Source organism: Tenrec ecaudatus, chromosome 1 (genome assembly GCF_050624435.1).
Source record: "Tenrec ecaudatus isolate mTenEca1 chromosome 1, mTenEca1.hap1, whole genome shotgun sequence".
NCBI classification, from domain to species: domain Eukaryota; kingdom Metazoa; phylum Chordata; class Mammalia; order Afrosoricida; family Tenrecidae; genus Tenrec; species Tenrec ecaudatus.
The window spans coordinates 229,829,238-229,842,125 of record NC_134530.1 but is presented as its reverse complement, the minus strand read 5'-3'; the positions used below and the strand labels follow the sequence as shown (position 1 = coordinate 229,842,125).

The following is a 12,888-nucleotide window of genomic DNA, read 5'->3' as shown; positions in this document are numbered from 1 at the left end:
CGATGATGATCAATGAAGTAATTAAGGGTAAATCAAAGCAACGACTTGGCACTCCTTTTAATAACCATATGGGATTTTTGGCTTCAAGAAGTACACCGGAACAAATGAAAACATGAGTTTAAATAAGGCTTCACTTCCATATCTATAGGTGGGAGCACCAAGATGCTGAGTCTTCTCACTACCATTGTAACAGCAATGTCCGTTGGTGGTTTCAGTTGTGTCAAATCACCTCTGATGGATGACGACTTTTAGTATAACAGAACAAAATGTTACTCGGCCCTGTGCCACTCCGTGATCTTTAGTATGTTTGAACCCATCTGTGAGGGTTAGATGTTGTGTCAACTTGTCACACATATGGGGGAAGTACAATCTATCCATCAGGTCACAGCCTAATGATGTCTCGTTGGGGGCGTGGCCTACTTATAAGAAGCCCAGTGGGAAACTGATTTCCCTCTCTCTTTCCCCTCTTCTTCCTTAGATCCTGTCTACAGCTTCTGGGGCCAGTGATCCACTGGGAGTTGCTAGTGCCCCCTGCCTTGTTCCTGCAGACCTTGGATCCGTGCAACTCTGTACCCAATGGCCTTAGATCGCCCAGCTTTCCACTCTGCCTCCTGCTTCATTGACTGGCAGCTGTGAGAGTCCAGAAGAATCTCTAAAATGGGCTAACATCGAACCCATGGACTTGAGTTGGACTCTGCTGCAGTACTTCCTTGGTATAAATGTATTTTTTGATAAAAAAAGTCCTTGAGTATATATATGTGTGTGTGTGTATATATATACTTATATATATTATATATATATGAGTGTCACTGGCTTCACTTCTCTAGAAAATACAATGTAACACCATTTGTGTGACTAATATGTCCATCCATCTCACAGAAGGTTTCCCTTATCTTGGTTGATCCTCTCCTTTACTAAACACAATGTCCTCTTCCAGCAACTAGAGTTTTTGATGATGTGTCCTAAGTGAGCATTCATGAGCTTTTCTTCTCATGAGCAGTCTGGTTTGATAACTTCGAAGACTGACTTGTTTGTTGTTCTGGAGACCCAGGATATAGACCAAATTCTTCAGGAACAATACAATTCAAGTGCAACTAATTCTTGTTTCCTCCGCTTGGCATTGCCCAACTTTCAGGTGCATATCAGACAGCTGAAAAGACGACAAATGACCGTCGCTTGAGCACCTGAGGTGCTAAGGTCGTGAGCACCTCTTGTTACAGATTTACCCAGTGGGATGTACCATTTCATTCTTGACCACAGCTTCCTTGGGCAAAGAGCAAGGAACATTAGATGCAACAATATGCACCCAGTTCATCCCTGATATAAGTCTTTGTTTTCTAACGACTGAGATGAAATATTTGACTCAATGAGGCACCGGTGGACGCAGGATGGTAATTCTGAGCAGGGCCAGGATGAGGATGAAGTCAAGAATGTACCTAGAGTACAAAACTCAAGTAGGCACTGACTCTCAGGGCCATGCAAGCGACTAGCTGGAGGGACATGGATTTGGTTTGCGACTGCAAAGCAGACCTGTCGCTTGGTACAGACTGGGAGTGAGGAGGAAATCACCACCATCAGCAAGCAGGCCCATCTGAGAGCAGCCTTCAGAAATGCAGAGCGACTGAGGGAATCCTTTTGAACAAAGACTCTAGGCCAAGGGTCCTCAAACTGCGGCCCACGGGCCACATGCGGCCCACTGGGGACATTTACCCAGCCCGCCGGGTGTTTTTGCCCTGTTTGGTTTTTTTTTTACTTCAAAATAAGATATATGCAGTGTGCATAGGAATTTGTTCATAGTTTGTTTTTTTTTTTTAACTATATTACAGCCCTCCAACAGGTCTGAGGGGCAGTGAAGTGGCCTCTGTGTAAAAAGTTTGAGAACCCCTGCTCCAGGCCAACCATAAGTTTATGGGACAAATAAAAAGCTGTGGGGCCACTCAGGAGGAGGATTTGCAGCAAGTATCTGAATAATTATTGGTAAGCGCTAACATTTGTAAACATGCTCATTTAATCTTCAAAACTGCGCTCTGTAAGCAGCGGGGGTGGTATGACTTCCCATTAAAGAGATCAGAAACTCACGCAGACTTTGGTTACATTGCCTAAGTTCTGAGACTTGGTAAATGGTAATACTGGCCGCTGTTATCAACCCGTCAGTTTCCTCTGATTTATTTTAAATCTATTGCCCCACATAGATGAGGGGGCGTCAAAAAGTGTGTGGGACATGCCATTAATCTCATTCCATTTTCCCCACATACTTTTTGAAGCCCCGGCACAAAGATGTCATGTCTAAGAAGAGAAAATCAAGACACAGTGGCGTGTCCTCAGTTCGTCAGAAACCACCCTAAACTTAACCTTCTGTGCAGCCGTAAGGCAAACCAGCTTTCAAAGAACCTCCCGCACCTCAGCCTCGCCTGAAGATACTGCGGAGAGGCCCAGAGGCAGGAAGGTCGCCCTCTTAAGGAGAGAAAGAAACTAATGTTCCAAATCAGCTTGAGTGAGAGCCGGAGAAGTGGCTTCGCCTCAGTCCCTTTGCAGTCAGCCACCCCGTGCTTCTTCCCACCGGACGTGAAGGGATTTAATAAGTCACACCACTGACCTCCACATGCCCGTGAAGCTGAACATGGTGCTCACGCAGCGTGGCAGGGGCGGCGGTTTGAGTCCATCCAGGCGCATGAGCAGAGCAGGGACGCCAAAGAGCACCAGGTACTTCACATAGAAAAACAGCACGTGGGCCAACGCCAGTCCTCCTGAGAGACAAAGGGGCCGTTAGATGCACCACGAGATGGGGGAGGACCTTCCCTAACTCTGTGACCCCCTGGCCCTGCTGCTGTACTTACCCATAAAAAGATACCCACGGTAGTGTTGACCAATGAAATATTTGGATTACCGAATACTGCAATCTTCTTGATGAATGTTGACAGACAACAGCATTCTTAGCACTTATACTTTTAACCATACCAAACCCAAACCATACTCCCGCCAGCCTGTCAATTTCCACTCGTAGCAGCCCTGGAGGACAGATTAGAACTGCTCCTGTGGGTTTCCATGGCCGTACACCTTTATAAGAACAGCCAGCCTCATCCTTCTCCTGAAGAGCAACGTGTGGGTCAGAACCACTGGCCTTGTGTTTAGCAGCTCAATGTGTAACCCACTATACCTCCAGAGCTCTTTAATGATACTAGGAAGGAAAGAACATGATATATATATATATATATATATATATATATATATATATATATATATATATATTATTTTTGAAATCATTTTAAAGGAAAAATTTTTTCATCCCCCTTCAAAAGCCTTGATGAGGGTCCTGTCCTATAAGGGACCAGGCTCTAAGGTGCACACAGAGCCCCATGGGCCCCACTTCTCTCCTGCTAGGGTCAGGGCACTATATCCACTACCACTTCTCCTTGGACTTCCTAGTCAGCAGCTTCAACCTGCTTGCCCTTAGAGGAGGGCCCAAGTCCAGGCAGGTTCTGTTATTGTTTATATCGCCACAGGGAAAGAGGGACCAGACTTCAACCCAGTGCTCCAAGACATGAATGCAACACACCAGTATGAAGCTGGCCCCAAACCCAACTACAAGGACAGACCCCGCTCCCCACAGAAGAATTCACTTCAGAGGACAGCACTGAAGCTACAGCTCAGGGAGAGGGACATGTCTGATCAGAGCACACTGGCGTACATGAAGGGGGAGGAAGAGAAAGTGGAGCACACTCTGGCTCACCAAGCCCTGAGGACGATATTCCCGCTCAGAGCAGCCAAAGCACAGAGAGGACCATAGGGCTAACCCCACTATAAGACATGATGCCCCTCACTGACCCATAGCACTTCGGGGGGAAACACTGGAGACACGGTGCGGAAATTGTGCCCAATCTGACCCCACCACATTGAGGTGAAACACTAAGAGCATTCAACAGAGCAGCAAGGGGAACAGAGCAACGAAGTCCCCAGGGAATACCAAAAATAGACTGTGGGGCCAGGGCATGGTACCCCATCAGACTAGATGGGAAAACACTCCTAAAAGTAAACAAACAGACCTTGAACTATTTACAAACTTTTCTTTCTTTTTTTTTGTCATTGGTTTTGTTGTTTTGTTTTCTTTTCTTGCTTTATTTTTCTCTGTCTTGTTTTTTGTGCATATTATTATCTCTGAAGGTCTATCTAGGTAAGATAGAAGGGATAAACTATCTGAAAGAGAAAACAACTGAACCGATGGTTTGGGGGACATGGGAGAGGGGGAGAAGAGGGAAATGAAGTAGAAGTTAAAAACCCAGGCACAAGGGAACAGCATGATCCAAAATTGATGGCGAGGAGGGTACAGGAGGCCTGGTAGGGCTTGATCAAGGGCAATGTAACTGAGAGAAATTCCTGAAACCCAAATGAAAGCTGAACATGATAGTGGGACAAGAGGAAAGTAAAAGGAAATAGAGGAAATAACTAGGAGACAGAGGGCATTTATGGAAGTCTAAATACAGGCATGTACATATGTAAATATATTTATATATGAGGATGGTAAAATAGATCTATGTGCCTATATTTATAGGTTTATTATTAAGGCAGCAGATGGACATTGGGCCTCTACTCAGGTACTCCCTCAGTGAAAGAACATTTTATTCTATTAAGCTGGCATTCCCGACAGGATCTCTGAAGGCAAAGCGGGTGCATAGCAAATGTGGTGTAGAAAGCTGATGGTGCCTGGCTATCAAAAGATATAGCATCTGGGGTCTTAAAGGCTGGAAGATAAAAATGTGGCCATCTATCTGGGAAGCAACAAAGCCCACATGGAAGAAGCACATCAAAGAACAAAAAAAATCATATCATTGTGAATGATAGGGAGTGTAGGGTGGACATCCAAAGCACATCTGTAGGTAACTAGACATCCCCTTACAGAAGGGTCGCAGGGAGGAGACAAGCCAGACAGGGTGCAGTGTAGCAATGATGAAACATACAACTTTCCTCTAGTTCTTTAATGCTTCCTCCCCACCACTATCATGACCCCAATTCTACCTTACAAATCCGGCTAGACCAGAACATGTACACTGGTACAGCTAAGAGCTGGAAACACAGGGAATCAATCCAGCACAGATAAACCCCTCAGAACCAATAATGAAGAGTAGCAATACCAAGAGGGTAAGGGGAAGGTAGGGGAGAAAGAGGAAACCGATCACAAGGATCTACATGTAACCCCTTCCCTGGAGGACAGACAACAGAAAAGTTTGGTAAAGGGAGACATCGGTCATTGTAATTCATGAAAAACTAATAATAATAATTTATAAATTATCAAGGGTTTGTGAGGGAGGGAGGGAGGGAGAGAGGGGATGGAATGAGGAGCTGATACCTCATTTTTCAAGGTATCAAGTAGAAAGGGCTCAAGTAGAGAGAAAATGTTTTGAGAATCATGATGGCAACAAATGTACAAATGTGCCTGACACAACAGATGGATGTATGGATTGTGATCAGAATTGTACGAGAGTGCCCCCCAGCTTGTTTGTGTAGTGTAGACCATGGCAGGACCAGACCTCCGGGCCAAGTCGGGCACCCTGCTCCTGCAGCTGCTCCAGGATCTAGAGGAGCTAGAGGCGAAGCAGGCAGTCTTGAATGCCCACGTGAAGGAGGGCAGGTTCTCTCTCACCAAGGCTCATTACACCATGGGTGCCAAGTCAGGAGGACCTCTGCAGTAATGCCACCAGTAATGGTGTCCCATTGGTGCATCTGCACCCATGACATGCAGGGCAGACTGAAGAAGTTATGTGTGGCAAGAGCCATTGCCCAGATCCCAGAGGAGTTGGGATCCCATGAACCAGCTCTCCACAGACGTAAGGGCCTTCCAAGTCTCCAGAGCCAGAGCCCTCTGAAGCACCTGGAGACCCTCTGAACTGGTTCGGGATCCTGGTTCCTCCCAGTCTGTGACAGGCCCATGCCAGCTTCAAAGAAGGCCTGCAGCTGGCTGGAGACACAGCAGCCACCAGATCCACATCGATTGGCATCAAAGCCAGTTCCGGGAACTATAAAAGAAACTTAGACAGCTCGAGCCTAGAGCTGCCTGAACCTGTATCCCCAGTCTGGGCAGTGAGCATAGCTCTTCTCAGACATGGATGCCCCTGACCAGGCCTTCTTCCTGTACAGATTGCCCCTAATCCACCTAAGATCATCATCTGCCCCTCCTTAAAATGCCCCTGGCCTTTATGTTGCCAACATCCTTAGGTATGAAAGTTTGAAGAGGCAACTTGAGTCATGCTGAAAGCCCCGACTTTGAAATCCTTTGAAATCTAGGTAAATGGTTTTATACATCTTATGTTTTTAAAACTATGGTATTTCATTATGTATGTAGACCTTGGATTCTAACACCCTATCATCTTTACCTGGAGTCCTAGGGTGTTGCCAACATTTAAGCACTTGACTCCTGGCCACCGGGTTGGGAGTGGGAACCTATCCAGAAGTGCGTCAGCAGACAGCCCTGGAGATTTGCGTCTGAAAAGTCCAGCCCTGGACACCCTATGGAGCAGTTCCACCTGCACGCATGGAGCTGCTGTAGTCAGAATCAACTTGACGGCCACTGATGGCATCGTCACCGATATGTAGGGACATGGCCCTTCCTTTGTACACTCAAGTGAAACCAACATCTCTATTTTTGTACTTGTTGAATTGTCATATGCAAGATTGCAGGATGTTCAAGACTCCCTCCTCATTTCCACCTGGACAAACATCAGGCTCCCTGAGCATCAGGTACTTAATACAGAGTAACTTGATCATGAGAATACTGCTAACAGTCAGAAGTTCCTCCTGGGGACGGTACACAATGGGTCTGAATTATATTAGAGCCCCTTTCGAATTGGTGAGCCCCCACCACCACCACCCATCTTCTTGGCAATCACCCAGCCTGTGCCAGCTGAACCCTAGCATGAACGACTGAAGGAGTCGAGTTGGGCTTTATGCTAGCATTCCCTGAGGAGTGCAGAGAGAGGCGCCCAGCTGTCAGCTGGCTGATAAACCGCAGCCTTTCCATGCCTGCAGCCTCTCCACCCAAAGGCCATCATCTAGTTCCAGTTTCACTGCTGAGACAGTTTTGTCTCTCTCAGGAGGTATGACTTGTCTCTGACAGCTTTCCCTACCGGACGCAGCCCTCCAAGCACCCTCATTTCTCCCAGGCACCCAACCCTAGCACACCCTCCTCAGTCCAGGGCCTGACCTCACGTCTGCTCTTTTCTGCGTCAAGATAAATGACTGCAGTACCAGCCACCTGATTCCCAGCTAACCTAGTCCAGAGCTCCCAGAAGGGCTTTGTCATGACGTCTGTTCAGACTCACACCAAGACCTCCATTTCTCATAGGATTTAACATGACCTCTCACACCATATTATGGACTAAACTGTGCCCACCTTCCACCCCCCAAAAAAGATATGATGAAGTTCTAGCCCCTGGCGCCTGGGCGAGTGACGTTGTTTGGAAATCGAGTGTCTGTAGATATTATCAGTTAGACGAACATGAGGTCAGCCTGACGGAGTGGTGTCTTCAGGAAAGAAGCGGCAATGAGGAAGAACAGCCATGGAACAAAAGGGTTCTGCTGCAGCTGTGAACCTGGGGCATCTGGGATTCTCTGAAGCTTAGAGATAAGAAAAGCTTGTCCCCTGGAGTCTTCAGACAGACATGGCCCTGAGAGCACACTGAATTGGACCTCTAGCCTCCAGAACAATAAGATGGAAACATTTCTGATCTTGAAAGGGGAGTTTCACCACCAAAATGCCACTCTTCAAAGAAGGCATATTGCTGAGGAAGAGGAGAAAGGACTACTTTGATGAATTATTAATCCAATTTGTCCATCGTCTTTCCTTGTTCATGTCTTGGGAAAATGGTGACAAGTCACAGTAAAAATCCTACTTAAGAGCCAAATTATAATTGTCCCATAAAAATATCAACGACTTCCCAAAATGCAGCTTTACACAAAATCAACGTGTTCCAGACACATGTCTTGGTATTAGAAGCCCAGAAGAACACTGACAAGAGTGGTGCAGTAGAACAGAGACGAGCTGAGTTCAGATACATAAGTCCCCGGTGGTACAGGGGTTATGTGTTGGGCTGGGATCTGCATGGTCAGCAGTTCAAAACCACCAGCAGCTCCTCAGGAGAAAGATTGGGCTTTCCATTCCCATAAACAGTTACAGTCTCAGAAACCCACAGGGGGTTGCTATGAGGCAGCATTGATTCAATTGCAGTGAGAAGGTTTTTAGAGGAAACTCGGCCTGGTGATGCAGTCCTTAAAGCACTCAACTGCTCAGCAGAAAATTGGTGCTTAGAATCCACCAGTCATCCCTACTGGGAGACTGCTTCCCAAACCAACGGCCATGCGTGGAACCACTTGAACCAGTTCCACTCAGTCCTGTGGGTCACTATGGATCAGAATCAATTTGACAGCAGTGGGGTTGAAATCTAAAGAAGCCCTTCCCCGTCTTCCCTATAGCCTGGCCACCGGCCGACTCCAGCCTATAGCAGATCTAAAACATGACAGAACGGAGGCAGCACACACTGACAGCAACCAGGGGAACCAGCAACCCAAGACTGAAAGAAGTGATGGGGCGGTGGGGAGACATTTACCTGGGACCACAGGATCCGAAAGTTCCGGAAAGCACCTTTTTAAGTAAAGCTTTAAGTAAAGCTTGCACCAGGTTGAAGTCTACTGTTTTGCATTTTCTTGCTTAAAAGTGACTCTTCACCCAACTGAAGCAAAATCTGTGTGCGGAAATGAATTGCAAACTAACAGCTAATTAAAGAATTACATTGCCAGCCCTACAAGGATGCAAAGAACCCCTGTAGAGGGAAACAATTGGCTCCCCAAAGTATCCAACAAGTTCAGAGCTTCCTACATCAACTTGACTTAAAGGAATGATACACTTGTGTTTTAATTATCAGTATCTAAGAAGTTATCTCTACACCTCGCTACCTGGGCACAGGAGTGGACTGGGTGAAAAGCAGTAAAGAGCAACAGTGTGGAGATACTCGGGAAATAAAGGATGTTTTCAGTACCTGTGGTGCCCCTTGCTCCCCTCTGGAAGGCCACGAGAAGCAGGCACCCCTCGCCTTCTGCAAGCGTGCGCCATGCCGAGCCTCTCACCGCACGGGGCTCTGCAATTGCACGTCGCCTTCCCCAGGACTAAAGCCCAGCACAGCTTCAGGCTTCCACTGCATTCATTTTCACAACCGCAGCATCGGAAGCCAAGATGAGGACTTATAAAAATTACATTTTCTACCCCCGATCTTGTGTGGCTCCGTTAAAGAAACCTCGGTACATTTACCATCTCAGAAGAGCGACATAGGAAGATAATCATATGCTATCCCTCATGTGTGTGTCTCCAGAGTTTAAAACAAACGCCAGGTGCCATCGCCTCATCTCCTTTGCTTCCTTCATTGTGGAGGGATTAGGATGAGGAAAAGCCAACAGGTACTTCAGTTAACATTTTGTGTGAAGCTTAGTCACCAGACTAAACAAAACTCCTCTGGCTATGCAAGTAGGAAGTGGGCTTCTAAACCCCAACCAGTGCGCAGTCAAGGTTCTCAAAGAAGATGCTACTTCGCATTCCACAGAGCATTGCTTGACCATCTTAGCGGTACCATGTAAGAACAACTAACGGGAGATTGGGTTACCTTCCCACCTGTTCGCTTTCTCTCAAGTGCCGTGTCGAAGCTCCCTTGTCTGCCCGCAGGCTCCTGTACCCTGGGCAACTCCCCGGGTTTGCCACGCTCGGGCATCGTGCAATCATGAGCCCAAAGCTCACGGTCTTTTTTAACTCCGGCAAAGGAAGCATCAGTCCACGGCCCATGCTCTCCTTAATCCCAGGCTTTGTCAAGTCGCGGATCGTGGCAGGCTGTCTTTTGTTTGAGTGAGGGTGTTTATTATAAGCTTCTGAAATTCAACTTCTTATCTTCCAGGGATACTACTAAAATGTGATAGCTACGGATAGAATGTCTGAGATTTGCTTCAAAATAATAGGGAGAGAGCACAGCTGGGGGGAATAAAAATATGGCCATGCGTTGATCTGTGCTGAGCCCGGGTGGTGAGTCCATGGGGGTCACTGTATACTTAATTTCCCAAAAGACAATGTTTAAAAGGGGCATTGAGAGCCCCCAAGGCATGAGGTGAATCAATGCGACAATCCTCGTCTCCCATGCAGGTGCCCTGGGTTGGATTCCCCGCTGGGGCACCTCCCAGCCGTCACCACTCATCTGTCAGCAGAGGCTTGCCTTTGGCTCGGAGGTGGAGGTTTCGGTGGATCCTCCCAGATTCAGTGGCAAAAGAAGAAAGGCTGACTTTCTACTTCCCAAAAACAGCCCATGAAAAACCCTGGGGAGTCCTGACCGAGAGGATTGTGTAAGACTGGGACCATGGTGCCTGGTGTGCCCGTGGGTCAGGTCTGGTCCAGTGTCCGCCAACAACAGGAGCTTGCACCTGAACCCTGACTTTAAGCCAGCAGACCCAGCTGCTTCCTAGCCTACCCACTGAATGCCTGAGCAGGGGACCAGAGCAAATCAAAGCTACCTCAAGAAAATACCTCCTTTCTTATCACTCCTTGGACAAAGAAAGTCTGAGAGGGGAGGGGTAAGCAACGTCTCAGAAGGAGAACTGAAAGACAGCCAAGGAACAAAACCACCATCTAGCTTTTCATTCTCAAAACATGAAATTGGCTGCCTTTGACGTGGTATTAGAATTTTTTTAAACATATGAAAAAGATGGCGCCCTCAGGAACAGTGATGGGAGTAGTAATACCATGAGGGTAGGGGGAAGGTGGGGGGCAAAGGGAGCTAAATGAGGGACCGATCGCAATGATCGATAATGAACAATGTAGAGCCCCCTCCCTCCCAGGATACACAACAGAAGTGTAGGTGAAGGGAGACAGCGGACGGTGTAAGATATGAAAATAATAATTTATAATTGCTCAAGGGATCACTAGAGTGAGTGGGAGGGAGGAAAAAGAGAGCTGATACCAAGGACTCAAGTAGAAAGAAAATATCTTTAAAATGATGATGGCAACATATGTACAAACGTGCTTGAAACAATAGGTGTATGGATTGTGATAAGAGCTGTAAGAGCCCCCAGTAAAACAATTTATTTAAAAATAAAGTCATTACTTTTTAAAAACCTATGAAAAGGTTCATCACAGATTACTGTGTAAACACAGGTACGCCTGTGCTTCCCTTAAGCACTGGATACTCCATCCTGCCAGGGGTTATTAGTAGAAAGAGAGGCTTTGATTCTGTAGGAAGATGTTGTGAGTTTGGGGGAGAGGCAGCTGCCAGTCACACTTAGAAGCCAAATCTGTGATGTGGTGGAGAAATGTGATTTTTTTTTTCTCATTGTAGATTAGCAAGTAATCAAAATTAAATCCTTGCTTACTTTCCTGACTGGGTCCACCAACACTGGTATTTCTCAGTTTTTATCTGGTCTTACGGATCACGTAGATAATAAGCTTACAGATTCCCAGGGCTCCCTGGAGAGTCAGATTCAGTAGGTCTTCTCCAGAGTCTGGAAGCCTGAGTGCCAAACAAGTTTGGGAAAGTAAAGTTGGCAAGTTTGATAAATTCTGAGTAAGAAAGTCTACCCCTCGACCCAGCTCCCATTTTAAAAGACATACACCTAGATATTAATAACCAATGTCTTGGGGATGGTAAGATGATATTTCTGCTGCTCTTCTTCAATGTATTCTAATTTTTATTTACAGAAAAGAAAAATAAAGCCACTTCTCTTGTCAATCTATTTGTTACCTGACAGAATTTCAAAGGTAACAGTTCTAATTCATTCTGACATCCCTCATGGAGTTACCCAGAAAGAGAACATGCAGGGACGTTCAATGGAAAGTTTTGTGCCTAAGGATGGATCTCAAGTTTGACGATCTCAATGTGCGGGTGCAGAAATATGCTTTCTTAGCTTGAGAGGGGAGATCAGCAGCCACCCATGCCCAACCTACTGCTGAAACCAAGCTTTAGACTTCCCGGCAGGGAGCTCTGCCAAACAAACACCTGCCCCAGAGCAGCGCTACATGGACTGCGGGTCTCCTTGTCACTGTGAAGTCATTTGCCAGGAGCCCATTACGATCGTGATGAAAAAGGACACTGTGGGACATAGCTTCAACTTCCTTTTGGAAAGCAGACTTACTGGATACGTGATCACTGAACGAGCTCCTGAACCTATTGCCTGGAACCATCTCTAAGTAAACAAGTTAGTTCATTCACTAAAGGACGCTCACTCGCTGCCATCGGGTCAATGCGGACTCGTAGCGACCCGATAGGCAGGGTAGGCCAGTCCCTGTGCGCTGCTGAGACTGTACCTCTTCACAGGGGTAGAAAGCCCATCTTTCTCCCAGGGAGCAGCTGGGGATCTTGTGGTTGGCAGCCCACGCACAACCACTACACCACCAAGAATGTTCACTGTACCGTCTACCTGCAACCAAACGGACACCCCAAAACCCAGCACCATCGAGTCTGTTGGAACTCACAGCGATCCTATCAGACAGAGGAGAGCTGCTCCACAGGGATCCAAGGACCACCATGGTGTGACGCCTCTCTCCTGCAGAGCGGCTAGTGGGTTTGAACCCCAGACCCTTCTGCCCAACACCTGACCCACCACACCACCAGGACAAGGCCATGCTGTTAGGTGTCATCCAATCCGTTCCATAACTTTAAAATACACTAGATGGGAAATTTGAAGGTGCTGTACACCACAAACGATGGTGGTGAGACAAGGTGAGGCACATAACCGTGTAAAAATTGCAGACTGGATGTATATTTTGTTTTGTATATTTTCACCAATTGAAAAAAAAAGAATAGCAAAAAGTATGTTAAAATGTTTTTTAAATATTTAAAAGGCAGTGCTACAAAACATGGGGCCAAAGCA

The 12,888-nt window shown here is 46.7% G+C and overlaps 1 protein-coding gene and 1 pseudogene across 11 annotated transcripts in view; one reads left to right on the top strand and one right to left on the bottom strand.

The window, feature by feature from the left end:
- The window catches only part of HHAT (hedgehog acyltransferase), a 408,436-nt gene that overhangs the window by 239,624 nt on the left and 155,924 nt on the right, over window positions 1–12,888 (bottom strand). For all 11 annotated transcript variants that reach the window (XM_075529943.1, XM_075529933.1, XM_075529928.1 and 8 more), the window contains one exon: window positions 2,597–2,747. In XM_075529943.1, the coding sequence (XP_075386058.1) occupies window positions 2,597–2,747 (151 nt within the window). The remainder of the gene's footprint in view (window positions 1–2,596; window positions 2,748–12,888) is intronic.
- On the top strand, window positions 5,511–6,053 carry LOC142437362 (vacuolar ATPase assembly protein VMA22 pseudogene; annotated as a pseudogene).